Source organism: Sylvia atricapilla, chromosome 19, assembly GCF_009819655.1.
Source record: "Sylvia atricapilla isolate bSylAtr1 chromosome 19, bSylAtr1.pri, whole genome shotgun sequence".
Classification (NCBI taxonomy): Eukaryota; Metazoa; Chordata; class Aves; order Passeriformes; family Sylviidae; genus Sylvia; species Sylvia atricapilla.
In genome coordinates, this window is record NC_089158.1 from 4,623,008 (window position 1) to 4,639,315 (window position 16,308).

The window sequence follows — 16,308 nt, forward strand, 5'->3', positions numbered from 1 at the left end:
CATGTCCCCGAGGGACCAGGGCTGGTTGGTGCTCTCTGTCCTTGGTAGGAATGAGAGCCCTGTGCTCAGAAACAGCCCTGTGCAGTCAGCAGGGGATTTCCAGAGCAGAGACACTCATCCACCCCCCACTGAATCCAGGTGAATCCAAGGGTTGTGTGTTGTGTGGAGGTGGGAATGCAGGAGTGGCGGCACACTCTGGGCTTCAGGAGCCACCACAAAGGAGACAGCCATGGAAATGTTGAAGTGCCAAGAGCCCACAGAGACTGTAGTGACATGCCATCACATCACAAAAGGAAAGAGTATGTGTTTATTTTGTTCTTTCAGGTAAGAGTCAACTATGTTTTTCCAAAAATAGAGTGAGACTTATGGGAAATGCGCTGTGGACATTTCCCTTTGTCTCAGAGAGGGGATTTGTTGAAATTAAATACCACGAGAAGGTTAAAAATTCACTGCAGTACAGGACAAACAGAAGAACTTACGAAAGACAAGGGAATAACCAATCCTGCAGGAACTGAGCCACGACCCAAGAAGTAAAGAGCAGGAGGACACTATAAATCAAATTACAAAGCCAAAGGACAACTTTGTGTGATTCCAGTGCTCATCAGCATAGTAAAACCCCTGCCCACGGGCTGTGATCACCCCTTACTCACATAAGCCTTGTCCCCAGAGAGCATGAGTAGTGAAAGAAATGTGCAAGGTATCTTTAAATGAGGCAGAGACTGCAAACCCAATGGCTGCACCATTTGTAGTTAGCTGTAGGGAAATTATTTCTGTTGCTTCGAATGTGTAAAAATGGTCACCTGCCATGCTGAGAGTATGTCAGCTTTCTTGATTCACCACCCAGCACCTGCACAGACGTGAAATAAAATCCTTATCTCTACTCAGAGCATGGCTCTGCTCCTTGCAGGCGGGATGAACGACCCCAGATTAGGGACAAGAGGAAGAGGAGCACCCGGGGACTGCTGCACCTGATGTCACAGCACGGTGACACTGGCAGTGCACACTGCAGGACCTCTGGAACACCGGCAAAGGTGCTGCGGAGGGTCAGGGGCAATGAGAGCTCCCCAGCACAGCATTCCCTCCCGGCATTGCCCCGTTTGACTCGGCTGAGGCAGCTGGAACTGGGTCTGTCCAGGATGCCTGTGCCAGCCCCACCAGGCTCTTATCGGAGAGCTGCATCAGCAGGAAACAGCTGGGCTGTGCAGCCCAGAGAGAGCAGAGCCTTGATCCCCAGCCCCTCCACTCCCAGGGAACTCCTGAACCCTCCCCACTCTCTCCTGGAGCCCTGCAGGGACCCCGAAAGCTGAGCCAAGCACATGGCAGGGATGACTGCAGTCCCAGCTGGGCCATGACGGTGTCTCGGCCTCTCCAGTGTCCAGTGGCACAGCAGCAGCGCTGTGACTGAGCCCCCCTGGCAGAGCAATCCTCCCCTCTGATGGGAGTTTCAATCACCTTGGAGTAAACTTTGTCATCAGGTACCTCCAACTCTGTTAGACTCCAGGGCAGTGGATACTGCAAATATCATTCTCACCTCTTACAGACCTTGTAGAGAGCTGGTCATGGGAGTGTTAAAGCAAAGAGAAGTTAAAGGAGAGCAAAGAGAAACCAGAAATGGGGCTGTGACAGCACAGAGAAGCAGAGGGACAAGGGTTAAATGCAGTGATGTGTCTGCCCCTCCCAGACCGACCCGGAAGATTGTTGTGATCCCATCATGGCTCAGCCAGGCTGCGGGGTAACCAGCCCCTCTTTCCTCCAGCTCCCTGGATTTTATCCTAATGCTGCTTTTCCCAGGAGAAGATCTGATTACTCACCAGGATTTCCAAGTGGCACGGCTTGAGACAGGGTCAGCTCTCAGAGGGGATCTCCTGGCAGCTCTCACTGACACCTTTGCTGCCAGGTGTCCAATCACCTTTCTCCCGTGTTTGGGTTTTCAGGAGCCTGCACCCCAATGCTGGCCAGGAAGAAGTACTTCATCAGTGCCATCGTCGGGGCGCTGGTGGCACTCTCCATCATCTCCCTGGTTCTCAGCCTGGTGAGGGTTGAAGATGTGACACTGCCACCCACGGTCAAGGTGAGCCCAGAGAAGGTCCCTGAGCACCTGTGGTGAGCCCAGTCCCCTTGGGCAGGTGCTCGGAGCCAGTAGCTGCTCCGTGGGGCTTGGAGGGGCAGTGCCAGGACCTGCCTGGCAGTAGCAGGGTGGGTGTTTTGTCCCCACCTTGACCTGCAGGCTGAAGAACATCAGAGGGGAAGGCTCCTCTGGAAGTCATCACCATGCTGTGCCAGGTTTGGGGATTGTGTTTGGGCAGCTGAGTAGGGCAGAGCCCTGCCCTGCTCCCTGTGCTCTGCCAGGGCTCCTCTGTGTGCCCTTTGTTGGTGCCAGCTCCCCCCTGTCCATCCTTACCCTCACTCCATGGCACAAGCATCCTGCCTGCCCCTGTCGTGCCCTGGGCATGGCAGCCACCCCAGGAGGGGATGGAGAGGGCTGGCAGGGGTTTGGGCGAGGGGGAAGGCTTTGTGGGGGAGAGGCAGGTGGCTGAGAGCTCCCTGAGATGCCCAGCTGTCCCTGCCCAGGCTGGGTGCAGCCATGCAGGGAGAACAAGACATGGGAGAGTCCTGGGCCCCAAGGTGGGGCCAGCATAGACACAAAAGGTATGTGACCATGAAAGAAAATAAAAAAGCATGAGGAAACAACAGGAAATGATTGAGTGAGTTGCCAGTGCAGTACAGACCTCAGAAGAGGGAATGATAAACTCCCTTAGTCACTGTGGGGGCTGAGGCCACTGCTCTGCTCTGCCACGGCACAGCTGAGGAGTTTTGTGCCTCAGACATGGGTTTTGGGGAATCTTCTGGCCCCACTGCCCTGGCAGAGCCGTAGTGGGGCCAGGCTGGTCTGCTGCTCCTCCACCTTGATTATATCTTGACTTCCTTCCAGTATGGGATGGTGTTTGATGCGGGCTCATCCCACACCTCTCTGTTTGTCTACGAGTGGGATTCAGACAAGCAGAACGACACTGGAGTGGTCAGCCAGACCTTGTCCTGTGATGTCCAGGGTCAGTATCCCCCTGCCATGGGCTCTGTTCTGCCCTGTGGGAGCAGTGGGTGGGGTGACCTGGCTGTGGCCGGGGGTTCCCTGAGCCCCAGGCCCTCAGCACCGTGTGGGGCCCATGGACTGGGGGGGACTGGAGCACATAGACAGTGAATCACATTTTGTTCCTCCACCTTGGAGTGCCCCCAGCTGCTCTCCTGGCTGGAGAAGGTGTCACTACAGTGACCAGGGACACTGCTGAAAGCGTGGGAGACGTGGGAGAGGAACGGACATGTGGGTCAGTCAGGTCTCAGGGGACTCTGGAAAAGTACCTTTGTCGCTAAGAGGTGAAAACCCTCACTGCCCTGTGCCCTCTTGCTCCCACAACCCTGACCCAAGCCATTCCCATCAGCCTGTCCCATCCTGACTCTTTTTCAGGGCAAGGCATATCAAGCTATGCCAACAATCCCCCTGAGGCTGGCAATTCCCTAAGGGAGTGCCTGGATAAAGCCCTGCAGGTTGTTCCTGCTGAGAAGCAGAGGGATGTCCCATCTTATCTTGGAGCAACAGCTGGCATGAGGCTACTGAGGTACTCTGTGGGGAGGGGGTGACAGCAGTGACAGAACTGCCACTGCCAGGACAGTTCTTGCACAGTGCCAGGACCCCAGCTCCCACACTGCCCTGAGCAAACAACTGGGGAGGGAGGAGAAGAGGGAGAGGGAGCCTGGTGGGGACACAGAGGGCTGGGCTGTCCTGATCAGTGTCTCTTGGGACGTCCCAGGATGGTGTTGCATGCCCAGTCCTAAGCAAGAAATATTTTTCATAGCTTTGTTTGCCCTTCATTATTCCTTAATAACAAGGGGGTTGGGATGCCACCAGGAGATGTGCCACCTTCCCAGGTGGATGGGTGCTGGTAAGGCAGAGGTAGGAGGCAACAAAGTGCTGGAGGTCCTGTCCTCACCTTTCACCAGCCCTTATTAGGTCTCTTCAAATGCCAGCCTTCATTTCAAGGCTCTTGGTTTTATGGCTGCAGATAGCTCACGTTATTTCTGTGCCCTGGCAGTCAGACCTGGGAAGGAGCTGGGCCACACATAGCCTGAAGGTTGCTCACTTCAGAGAGCAAGAACAGCCCTGAGGCATCTTCCCCACTGAGAGGTCTGAACCCAGGCTGGAACATTCCTGAAAAAACCCTGGAGGTCAGCAGTCAGCCCTATCTTGGTCACAGCCAGGGGATGATGTTCAAACCCGAGTCTTGCAGTACAACCCCCTCCAGTCTCCAGGCCTTAGGCAGGGAAGGGTGGCCTGGGAAGGCTCTGGGCGAGGATGCCAAGCCAAGACAGCTGGGATTTACCCCGGGTGAGCAGCTCAGACAAATCATCTGGCAGGAAACACCCTTTCAGACAGACTGCTTGTTGCAAAAACTGGGAGTATGTGGAACTGGGAGAGAACCAGACTCTTTGTGTTTCCTCTGGTGTAGTTGGCTCTGTGTCCTGTCCTTTGCATCCTTCTTAGGGAACAGAACAGCTCAGCAGCAGAGCAAATCCTGGCTGAAGTCACTAAAACCATCCAGGAATACCCCGTGGCATTCAAAGGGGCTCAAATCCTTACAGGAGAGGAAGAGGGGGCCTATGGCTGGATCACCATCAACTACCTGCTGGACTCCTTCACCAAGGTGGGAAAGGGGTGGAACGCCCACTCCTTTGCTAATACAGCTTTTCTGAGTTTCCTTAAGCTTTCTCAGCGCAGGAGAGGTCAGGGTTAGCAGCTTCTGGAAATGATCCAGGGGAAGGAGATCCATCTGCTGGCTTGCCCACAGTGAGTGAGGAGGGAGAACTCAGGAATGAGTGTGTGTTGTGAGCTCAGGGCAATCTCCACAGCCTGTGGACAGAGGGTCTCAGGGACAGTGAGATCAGGGCAGCACAGCTGGGCTTTGTCTCCCTGCCCTGGGAAGCTCCATCTCCCTGCAGTGCTGGGAGATTCCAGCTGAAGGCAGCTCAGACCTAAGCTCTGCCCCAGCCCTGCTGCAGCTCAGTGTGGTGCTGGCAGTGTCAGGCTCCTGTGGGGGCTGTTGGAGGATTCTTGCATGAAAATCCTTCCTCTTGCACCAGGATCCCTCGGGAAGGGCAAGTCCCCAAGCCAGTCCCCATCAGCACTTTGGCCTGGGGATGGTGATTCAGAGCCAGGTGAGCCCACAGCACATCAGCACCTACTGATCACCTGAGAGTTCCATCTCTGCCATGGCTCTGACAGATATCCATGTCCCTGCTGCCTGGGGAGGGAGGGTGGGGAGTGGGCCTCACATGCACAGGCCCATTGAATTTCATAACAAAATCCTCTTGTCTTCAATGGGATGAGAATTCTGCTCAGGGCATTCTGTGCTACTCCTCTTCCTCTCCTGACTCTCTTTGGCAGTACTCTCCTAAAGCACACATGTGGCTTCATCCGGAGGCAGCCAACATTTTTGGAGCACTAGATCTTGGAGGAGCATCCACTCAAATCACCTTTATGCCTGAAGGTTCAGTACTGAGCCCGAATGAAGCCTCTGAGTTGACCCTGTACGGGTACAGCTACAACATCTACACTCACAGCTACCTCTGCTACGGGCAGAACGAGATGCTGAAGCGGCTGGCAAAGGAATTAATTGTGGTGAGAGGCTGCTGAGGGGTAATTGGCCTGTGGTGTCATGATGCCAACCACACACCTGTTAATGCATAAAGTAAGGATGGGCAGGGCTCTTCTGGAGGCATCAGCAAGGACTGAGAGCAAGGACAGACTCCTTGGGGCACGGCAGGGCAATTGCGGAGCGGAGCAGGGACATCACGGAATCCCAGACTGGTTTGGGTTGGAAGGGGCTTTAAAGCTCATCTTGTTCTGCCCCCTGCCATGCACAGGGACACGTTCCACTGTCCCAAGCTGCTCCAAGCCCTGTCCATCTTGGGCCTGGACAGTTGCAGGGACAGGGAAAATGTCAAAAGGGGCAGTTTGCGATCTTCTGGCTTTACATGGGGTGGAGAGGACTTTACATGTCCCCAAGAATCATCATTCTGGCCAGAGCAGAGACATGCTGGACCCTTGCCTCTGTGGGAGAGGGAATAAGATAAAGTAGAGTAAGAATTAGTGCTGGGCTCATGCTGGGACAGCCAACAAGACCAGGACCGAAGGGCAGGAGGGTCTTTCCCTGCTGAGGAGTTGGGAATGCCGGGGGCCTGGGCTTTGGGGAGATGCTGGGTGTGTCCACATGCACAGGAGGTTCGGGAGGAGCTGCAGCTGCACTTTGCTGTCCCCAGAAGTCATCCCCCAGCACACGAGTCCACCACCCCTGCTACCCAAAGGGCTACAACGAGACCGTGTCGCTGTCGTCCTTCCGCGCCAGCCCCTGCACCAACAGCAGCGACCCGCGCCTGCCCCTGGGTGACAGCATCGTCACCCTGGAGGGCAGGGGCAATGCCAGCGGCTGCCTGGAAGCCCTCAGGGAGCTCTTCAACTTCTCGGCGTGTGCTCAGAGCCAGAACTGCACCTTTGACGGCGTCTACCAGCCCCCGCTCCGGGGCCGGTTCATTGTAAGGCAAATCCGCCCTCCCAGCCCCGGGAAGGGTGTCCCCCGATGCTGCGCTGTCCCCGCCGCCCCAGGGCACTGTCACCTCCCTGCAGGGAACCGGGGCAAGAGGTTCCCCAAGCCCCACTGCCCGAGGGCACCTTAGGGATTGCTGCTGGGTGGTTTTCCAGCCAAACCTCCCCATGGGACCATGCTGAGAATCACTGAATCGCTGACTGGTGTCGGTAGGAAGGGACCTTCAAACTCATTTTGAGCCATCCTCTGCCATGGGCAGGGACACCCTCCGCTATCCCAGGTTGGCCCAACCCCGTCCAACCTGGCCTTGGACACTCCCATGGATTTGTTAATAAAACAGGGTTTTGTGAATAGGAGCTGAGCCAGCAGCCTTCAGGCAAGGCTCTGGCTGTCCTGGCTGTGCCAGCAGGCACCAACCCCCAGCCCGTCACCTGCTGGGACAGGGACAACAACGCCCTGGGACTACCTGGGGTGGGACAAACCCCACCTCCTGCTTCAGCTCACCAGTGTTTCTGTCTCTCACCTTGCAGGCCTTCTCTGCCTTTTACTATAACTTCAAGTTCCTGAACCTGACGGAGGGGCAGCCGCTGGCCGTGGTCAGAGAGGCCATCGAGGGGCTCTGCACAAGGAGCTGGGAGGATGTACGTTCCTCAGGGTGGAGGCTGTGTGGAACATTCAGAAGCAAAGGAGTCCTGGGGTGAGGGAAGGGAGTGTGGACCCCTCCAGGGTAAGGCTCTCTGGTTCTGAGCTGTGCCATACACAGCAGAGCCGCCCCTGAGCTCTGTGTGGAGCTGGGACTGTCCTGACTCCACTCATTGCTCATACGCCCTTGGGGAAGGGGCAGCCAGGGCAGGCAAGGGCAGCAGGATCTCATCACCAGCACAGGAGCTGGGGTTGGAGGTGAGGATGGGGATGTCAGGATGTCAGGCAGGATGGTAAGAGCAGAGCCAGCTGCTGGCACCATGCTGGAGACAAGTCAAATCTTGGAATTGTAGAATTCCAGACTAGTTTGGTTGAGAAGGCTCATCTTGTTTCACATCCCTGACATGTGCAGGGACACCTTCCACTAGACCAGGTTGCTCTAAGCCCACCAGCCTGGCCTTGAGCACTTGCAGGGATGGGGCAGCCACAGCTTCTCTGGGCAACAAATGGGGATGGATAAGCCCAGAAATGTGCCAGCACCAGCATGGGGCAGAGAGGAGGAGGACCTTGCATGAGGAGGCTGAGATAGGAGAGTCTGGGGCAGGGGGAGCTACAACAAGCTACAGTATGTGCTTCTGTTTCCATGTGGAGTATAAATCCTCCCCAAAGGAGTTGTCCTGTATATAGAGGTCCAAAATCACTGTCCAGCCCAGAAGTCTCTTTCTAGATGCTGGTGACTGTGAAGCCACTGCTGCTCATGCAGCACATTTCAGGGCTTTGTCTCTGCACAGAAACTGCCTGCGAGTATCTCCCCTTCATCCCCAAACATTCCCCATCCCAGTTGTCTTCCAGCTACCCCAAAGAGAATCCCAAGAGGCTGCCTAAATACTGCGCCAACGCCAACTACATCCTCACACTCCTCCTCGACGCCTACAAGTTCAACGAGACCAGCTGGAACAACATCTTCTTCCAGATGAAGGTGGGCAGCACTCCCAGCCTGTGAGGGAGAGCAGAGGCAGTGCTGGGAGAGAACCAGCTCCATTTTGGGGTGCTGGGGAGAGCCAGACCCTGCACTGAGGTTAGGAGGGGAGCCAGCCCCATGTTGGGGTACAGGGGAGCAGTGGCCCAGAGAGCCCTGCCTGGCGTGGCACTGGTGTGGGGACAGCTGCTGCGCCCTGCCTGGGCTGAGCAGAAGTGGGTGGTGGCCCTGTGGCAGCAGTGGCTTTCCTGCAGGGCTGACCCCCACCCCCTCTCTCCGGGGCAGGCGGGGAGCGCCGACGTGGGCTGGACGCTGGGGTACATGCTGAACCTCACCAACATGGTCCCACCCAAGGCTCCAGCCAGGCTGAAGGGCCACAGGCCTTCCCTATGGGCTGCGGCCATCACCTTCATCATCCTCACCCTCGTCTTGGGGCTGGCTGCTCTGCTCCTGCTGCTGTGGGTGTAGGAGCCTGGCCACGTTTGGGAGCCCAGCAGGGACAGGCCAGGGCTTCAGGGCCATCCTGGAGTCCCCATGCTCCTCTCCTGCCTGTTAGACTGGGACTGTGCTACTAAGCACATCCACCTCTACAGCTCCAGAGAACTGGGGTCTGCTTTTCCCTGGGCCTGGCCCCCAACACACACACAGGCACTCTGAGGTTTCCAGAGGAACTCCACTCCCATGAAGACCCAATGAGATCAGCCTGCAGAAGCCTCAGCCAAGCCTGTGTGCCTCCTGTCCCTGCTCTATGGGTTACAGACATGGCTCCATCCCACTGGCTGCCCGTGGGGCTGTGGAGGGCCAGCCTGGCCACGGGACAGTGTCCCAGTGCCAGCCTGGTGGGCACAGTGCAGGCACTGGGGACACGGTGCTCCACGGAATGCCAGCTCTGAGCACAGTCACCAAGAGCCAGGCGGGTCCCTGCTGGGTCTGCCAGCCTGAGGGATGCTCTGTGGGACCCCAGCTGGCCCTGTGGAGGGTCTGTGCCTGGGGCTTACATGGAGATGATCTTGGAGAGAGAGAAAACTGAGCACCCAACGTCAGAAGTTTGGTCCGTGCCCCTCCTGAGAATCCATCTCATCATCTCATCAGCGTGTTATGGCATGTCATGTCATCTCATCATCACATCACACCACTCATCGCCTTCCTTTTCACCTGGAATAAAGGGACTGATGTTTCTCAGTGCCCTCCTGGAGACAGCACTGTCCCACCAGCAGAAGGCCTGGATCCTCTGGATGTCAGGATGAGGCTCCAGCAGGCTGTGAGTCCTGCCCTGCACGTGGCTGAGCTGGGTCCTGCTCATGGCCTTTGCCTTTGATTCTGCTCATTTTTAGCTGCTCTGTGGGTGATTCATGTTGTTGTTTGCACAGTGAGGAGCAGACCCTTGGTGTCCCAGTGAAATGCTGGGCACCTCACAGCTCTCATCATCCAAATAAACACTGTAAAAGGCAGCATGTGGGGAAATGACTGATATTTTGCTCCCAAATCATTGTGATTTTATTAATTCCATCTCCCAGGTAAGGGCTGGTGATGACAAAGACTTAGGGGAAAGGCAACGAATCTATGGGAGGTGTCCCTCGAGACACTGAGGTGTCTGCTGGACCTTGGAGTGCAGCCATCAGGGCACAAAGACAGGCCTTTTCCTTCTCAGAGAAGGTGTCTCAACTCACCCATCATTTGGCTGCCAGTGGGACTCCCAGAAAAGACAGAGGGGCCCTGGGAGCTGCCTCTGCCATGTCCCAGCCCTGTTCTCAAGTCACACTGTGTTGGGAAGGGAAGATGAGCTGTCTGCCAGCCACGGGACATGGCGTGCACCTGGGCTGCAAAGGAACCTCATGCAGGAGAGGAGGGGGCTGTGCCATCCCCCCCTCACAGGCTTTCCCAGTCCTAGGCAGAGCCTTCTTTACCAGGCCAGTGCCCCCCTCATCCCCAGTGCCACGGCCCCTGGGGCTGCCACTGGCTGTGGGAGATGCAGACCCTGGGATGGGGCAGGACATGTGTGTCCCACCCAGGGTTTCTGCTGTGGACTGTAACCAGCCCTGTGACAGTCCCCCTGCTGCCAAAACCCTCCAGTCCCCCTCTGCAGCCACCCACAGCACGGTGGTCCCCAGGCCCCAGCGCTGAGCCCCTGCCCTGCATGGCCAAGCCTTCCCTCCTGGAGCATCTCCAAACAGCAGTGCAGGGAAAGGAGAGCTGGAGAGCACACAGCTATGAGGAGGGCGTGCCAGTTCCAGCTCACCAGGCCGGGACTCAGAGCTCCCCAGGACAAGTCTGTGGCCTCTGGGCACACGGGGGTGATTCCAGGGAGCAGCTCTTTGCAGAGGTGTGGCAGCAGGGCTCACAGCTGCTCATAGGCCAAGGAGTTTCTCTGGCAGCACGTGGCTGTGAGCAGGCAGAAGGTGAGGATGAGCATGATGGCCAGCAGAACTGTGGCTGCCATCCAGATGCCTCTGGGGAGCTCTGTGACTGCTGCAGGAGGCTCCGAGGGGATCATGTTGGTGAGATTGAGCATGTAGCCCAGAGTCCAGCCCACATCTACATTAGCAACCTGTGCAGACAGACAGGGAAGAGGGATGGGAAAGGCTGCAAAGTACTGGGCAAACTAGAGAAGAGCCTGCACCCCCAGGTCCTTCTTCACAACCACCATTTCTGTGCCCACCTTGGGCTGCAGAGGCCCCAGCAGTGACATAAACTGGGGGAGAGCACTAAGGGCCAGGCCAGGTGCCCCAGCAGCTGTGTGAGTGTAGCTCAAGAGCTGTCCTGAGTATGGGCAGTGGGGCTGTGCTGCCCTGGTATCCCCCCTCCCCAGCAGCAGCAGGGTGGGCACAAGGCACTTCATGGCACAAAGTGTGGAAGCTGGGGGCTGCCAGACATTCTCCTACCTGCTGGACAAAGTGGATGTTAGGCCATGTTGTGTAGTTGAATTTGTAGCCTTGCAGGAGAAGGGTGAGGATGTAGGAGCTGGCTGTGCAGGCATCACGGAGCTGGGTCCTGCTCGCTCTGGGGAACACGTCCTGCACCTGCAGAGGTGGGAGAACAGGGGGAGGCTGGACACAAAGCAGTGCTGGATGTGCCCACACTGAGGAACAGCCCCTCAGTGCTAGTGGGAGCAAAGACTGGGAGAGCAAGGAGACCCCAGGGGGCTGCAGGCTGCCCTCCCATCTCTCTCCAGCTCTAGAGGCATTTGTACTCCTCTCAGCTCTCTACAGCTGATCACAGTAGAGGATGGGCTGTGGATGAGCCTTGAGGCTGCCCAGTGCCCAGTGAAATGCACTCCTGGGCAGAATCTCACCTGTTTCCAGCTGCTGTTGCAGATCTGCCTGATGGTGGCATTGACCAAGCTCAGGGACTGCCCTTCTGTCAGGTTCAGAAAGTGAAGGCTGTAATAAAACCCCGAGAAGGCCTGTGGGTGTCGAAACCAAAGGTGACAGATTAGTGAAGCACTCAGGCCACTGATGCTCCCCTGCTTTGCAGGGGTCCCTGTCAAACCCCACTCAGCACTGCAAGGGGCTGGGAGTGACCCTGTGGGAGGGAGCTTGGGATTGCTGCCCACACAGACAGGGAATGGTGCTGGGGAAGCAGAGGTCTAGGGCTGCCTTGCACACAGGTCAGCACCCTCTGGGTCTCCATGTGTCAGGCAAATCCAGCTCCCAGAACCATTCAGACACTCCCCTGGAGCAGTTTTCCAGGGGTTATGCCCCAAACCCCCACTGCTCCCCCAGGCACAGGAGGGGAGGCCACTTACGAAGAACTGTCCCCTCACAGGGGGCTGATAGACCCCATTGAACCCGCACGGCCACTGCGCCCCGCAGCTGAAGTTGAAGAGGCTCCGGACGGCCGTGTCACACGCCGCTGGGTCCCCTGTCCCTGTCACCGTCAGGACCAGGTCAGGCCTGGCTGAGCTTGGCGCACGCACACAGGGGCTGTCGTAGAGCTCTGCCACGGTGAGGTTCTCCTGGTACCCCCGGGGGTAGCAGGGGTGGGAGATCTGGGCACTCGAGCTGGCCTGGACACAGACAGAGCCACTCATGGGGCTGCAATGCCACTGAGACCCTTCCCACAGCCCATCCCAAAGAGCAGCTCCTACACCCCAGGAGGACTGGATGCATCCCCCCTGCGAGGAGCTCCCTGAGCGTCCCTGGCTCCCACAGCACTGGGCTCTGGTTCTGTCCCAGGGCAGCTGTGCAGGGACGCTGCTGGGAAACCTCTCTCTGGGGAGAAGTAGAGCAAGGGCAAGGGAACGGTGACAGCAAAAGACCTACAGATGCAGCTGGGCTGGGGAAATTACAGAAAAGGCCACTGCATGTCAAGATGTGGGGAGAAGGGAGCCCTGGCTGGCAACCACCACCACCTTCCAGCCAAATGGGTGGGCACTCATGCCTCCCCAGATGAAATCCAAGCCTCTGCCAATCCCCAACTCTTGTCCACGGCACGCCCAACATTGCAGGGGGAGATGTGCCACCACACTGGCAGATGGCTGAGCAGCCCCCGTGGCCCCGGCACCTGGTGCAGAGCTGCCAGCAGCCTCTTCAGAGCCTGGCTCTGCCCGTAGCACAGGTAGCTGTGGCTGTACAGGGAGTAGTTGGTGCCGTAGAGCCGGAAGAACACGGACGTGTCGCTGTTCTGCACGGGGACCCCGGGCTGGAAGGTGATCTGCGTCGAGGCACCGCCGAGGTCCAGGGCTCCCAGAACCTCCGTGTTCTGGGGATGTTCCCATTGCTCTGCAAACGAGAACTGGCCCAACACACAGCAAGGGTTAGGCTGAACTGCAGGCACTCACACTCACACTCCCTTCCCTCAAGGAGTTTTGGGCTCACAAGCCCCAGAGGAACCTTCCACGTGCTCCTGGCTCCCAGTTTTACCCCTGCCTGCTCACATCCTCCTCAACCCACAGACACTCCCATGGAGCACTGAGCCGTGGCCTCTTGGCTGCTGCATCTCTGCTGGGATCCAGACACTTGGAGCAGGGAAAAAGGAACTCTGTCTCCCGGAGGCTGATACCACCACTGCCATATCCCTGGGATCCCAAAATCCACCCGTGTGTCAGCACACGAGAGCACGGGGCCAGGCTGAGCTGGACACAAAGCTACTGTCAATCCCGTTAATGGGCTTGGACCTGCAGCCCACGACCACAGGGGACATTTGGGTGACCAGTGCCCCAAAGCTCCATTCCTCCCTCCTCTGCAAATAAGGAAAGCTGGCTGTAGCTCAGACAGGGACGTTCTCCCCACTCCCCCTGCCCTGCCCTCTCCCCCAGCGGCACCTTGACCAGTGTCTCCAGCAGGTAGTTGACAGTGATCCAGCCAAAGGAGCCCTCCTCGCTGCCCGTCAGGATCCGAGCTCCACGGAAATCCACAGGGTACTCCCCAATGGCCTTGGACACCGAGGCCAAGACCTGCTCGGCCTTGGTGCTGTTCTCCTCCCTGCGGGCAAAGGCACAAACACCCGCAAATGCCCTGCCCGCAGGCGGCTCCTGCAAGCCCCGGATCCCCCCGGGGCCTCGGCAATCTCCCTAAAAGCGCTGCCTGCGGCCTCTGCTGCAGCCCCGGGGCACTTCGTGCCAGCCCGGCCGAGGGGCTGCCCCCTCTCCTCCGGGGCTGTCCCCTCTCCTCTGGGGCTGCCCCCTCTCCTCTGGGGCTGCCCCCTCTCCTCCGGGGCTGCCCCCTCTCCTCTGGCGCTGCCCCCTCTCCTCCGGGGCTGCCCCCTCTCCTCCGGGGCTGCCCCATCTCCTCTGGGGCTGTCCCCTCTCCTCTGGGGCTGCCCCCTCTCCTCTGGCGCTGCCCCCTCTCCTCCGGGGCTGCCCCATCTCCTCTGCGGCTGCCCCCTCTCCTCTGGGGCTGCCCCATCTCCTCTGGAGCTGCCCCCTCTCCTCTGGGGCTGCCCCATCTCCTCCGGGGCTGCCCCCTCTCCTCTGGGGCTGCCCCATCTCCTCCGGGGCTGCCCCCTCTCCTCTGGGGCTGCCCCATCTCCTCCGGGGCTGCCCCCTCTCCTCTGGCGCTGCCCCCTCTCCTCTGGCGCTGCCGAGCGCCGGGCGTGTTCCCGGGCCCGGTGCGGCTCTCCCACAGCCCGGGGCCCCGCAGGCCGGGCGGCCGTGCCCGTGCCCAGGCCCGGCCCCGGGGTCCCGCCGCTGCCCCGGGCCCGGTGCGGCGCAGGAGCGCCGGGAAGGGCGGCACGGGCGGCCCGGGCCCGCTACCCTCAGCAGCCGCATGCCGGCCGTGGCCCCCAGGTACGTGGGGGTGTGCCGCTGCTGCTCGGCCGGGACCGTCTTCATGGCCCTGTCCAGGCAAGGCTTCAGGCTGGCGCCAGCCCCCGCGGGGTCGTCGGCGTAGCTGGAGATGCCGGGTCCTGCCGCAGGGAAGCAGGGCATGAGAGAGCGCAGTGCCATCCCCGAGGGACAGCACTGCAGGCGACACTCCCACCCATTCCCCGGGAGCTCTGCCAGGCCCGCTCAGACATACCCAGATACCCCAGCCACAGCCCTGCTCTGTTTGGAGCTGCAAGACACCAAAATGTAAACTGTGCCCCTGGGAGCTGTCAGGCACCGTGACACCGGATTGCTCAAGAACTTGTGCAGAGCGTTTTGGAGGCCCTGGGGGCACGCGAAGCTGCACATGATGAAAGAAGGAGTGAACAGGTGTGGTAAGAAGAGCCAAGGAAACTGAGGCAGAAGAGAAGGAGCACACTGCACATCCAGCATCCCGAGCTGTGAGGTGATGCACATCTGGACAGGACTAGCTGCGGGGCCTGAGTTAAGTGGGGGCCCAATTCCTCCCCCACTTCTGCCCCTCCCAGTGACTGTGGGGCTCCCTCAGATGCAGACTATCCACTGACCCTTTCCTGTGATTCCCCACAGGGCAATCCCCCTTCAGCCCCGAGCAGGCTGAAAGACTCGGATCGGCAATGGTGCTGTGAGAGTTTGGGACAGCAATCCAGGAGGCTGGGAGAGAGGGAGGACAGATGCCAGCACACTCACCGGACACAGAGCAGGCCTCCACCTGGGAGACGATGCCGGTGCCGTTCTCCTTGTCTGCACGCCACCGGTAGATGTAGAGGGACGTGTGTGTGGAGCCAGCATCAAACACCAGACCGTACTGGGGAGGCAGAGGGGACACGGGGGTTTCTCAGAGCTTCTGCTCCTGCTTCCCCTGTGTGTCCGTGAGCAGCAGAGGTCTGCACACCCACCCTCCCCTCAGCAGCCCTGCTCCACCTCTAACAGCCCCGCTTTCGCCACTGCAGCGAGTTACAGCTCAGGAAGGACACGCAGGTCAGCGGGTGAGTCGCAGAGCAGGGAGACATCCGGGCATGGCCCAAAGGGCTCAGGCTGTTTCCAGGCCTTTGGAAAATCTCACAAAACCTGACATTTTTTAGCAAATCAGCAGCAGAAAGCAGGAGGGGAGAGAGGTGGAAACCAAACAGGTGACCTGGATGTCTGAACACAGGGAAGAGAGTGCCTGTGGTGGCAGATGGAGCAGCCGTGGAGAGAAGGCTGCACTTCTCTCTCCCATCCTTACCAAACAGCCAGGGCCATGATTTGGGGGAGGCTGATCTGCCCAATGCCACCTTGGTGAGGTTAAGTCCTGAAAAGCTGGGCTGGTTATAGGGACACTTGCAAGCTGAGAGGAAGGCACAGCTAATGGAAGAATTCGAGGTGGAAAGAGGCTGGTGGCATTCCCAGGCTCCCTCGGGTCTCACTGGACACCTACTTTGATCCTGCTAGGACGGACAGCATCCTTTGCCGAGATCAGGACCAGGACGAAGACGGCCGCCGCCAGCAGTCCCAGCACGGCCGCCGAGCCACAGCCCACTGCCCTGAGCAGGCGCGACGACATCGATGGGCTTTGGGAGGTCTGTGAAGGGATGGATTTGGGAGGGGTCACTGCAGAGAGAGGGGCTTTGGGAGGTCTGTGAAGGGATGGATTCGGGAGGGGTCACTGCAGAGAGAGGGGCTTTGGGAGGTCTGTGAAGGGATGGATTCGGGAGGGGTCACTGCAGAGAGAGGGGCTTTGGGAGGTTTGCGCGGAGGCGTGGTCTCCAGGAGGAGGGTCCGCAGACAGGGACTGCGGGGAGGGGCGGCTTTTGGGAGGAGGGTCT

General features: G+C 58.8%; 2 protein-coding genes across 2 annotated transcripts; one reads left to right on the forward strand and one right to left on the reverse strand.

Moving 5' to 3' along the window:
• Window positions 1-1,766: 1,766 nt before the first annotated feature.
• On the forward strand, window positions 1,767-9,096 carry LOC136369634 (ectonucleoside triphosphate diphosphohydrolase 8-like). The gene is made up of 9 exons (XM_066332578.1): window positions 1,767-2,071; window positions 2,933-3,050; window positions 3,464-3,621; window positions 4,545-4,720; window positions 5,458-5,653; window positions 6,316-6,585; window positions 7,127-7,237; window positions 8,080-8,217; window positions 8,503-9,096. The coding sequence occupies exons 1-9, from the start codon at window positions 1,949-1,951 to the stop codon at window positions 8,683-8,685; spliced, it is 1,473 nt and encodes a 490-aa protein (XP_066188675.1). The 5' UTR covers window positions 1,767-1,948; the 3' UTR covers window positions 8,686-9,096.
• A 594-nt stretch (window positions 9,097-9,690) lies between these two features.
• LOC136369633 (ectonucleoside triphosphate diphosphohydrolase 8-like) lies at window positions 9,691-16,063 on the reverse strand. Its single transcript, XM_066332577.1, has 9 exons — window positions 15,921-16,063; window positions 15,191-15,308; window positions 14,408-14,562; window positions 13,481-13,636; window positions 12,721-12,951; window positions 11,963-12,223; window positions 11,510-11,620; window positions 11,100-11,237; window positions 9,691-10,765 (listed from the first exon to the last, which is right to left on the reverse strand). Exons 1-9 carry the CDS (start codon window positions 16,044-16,046, stop codon window positions 10,556-10,558), a joined length of 1,506 nt encoding a protein of 501 aa, XP_066188674.1. The 5' UTR covers window positions 16,047-16,063; the 3' UTR covers window positions 9,691-10,555.
• Window positions 16,064-16,308: the final 245 nt, after the last annotated feature.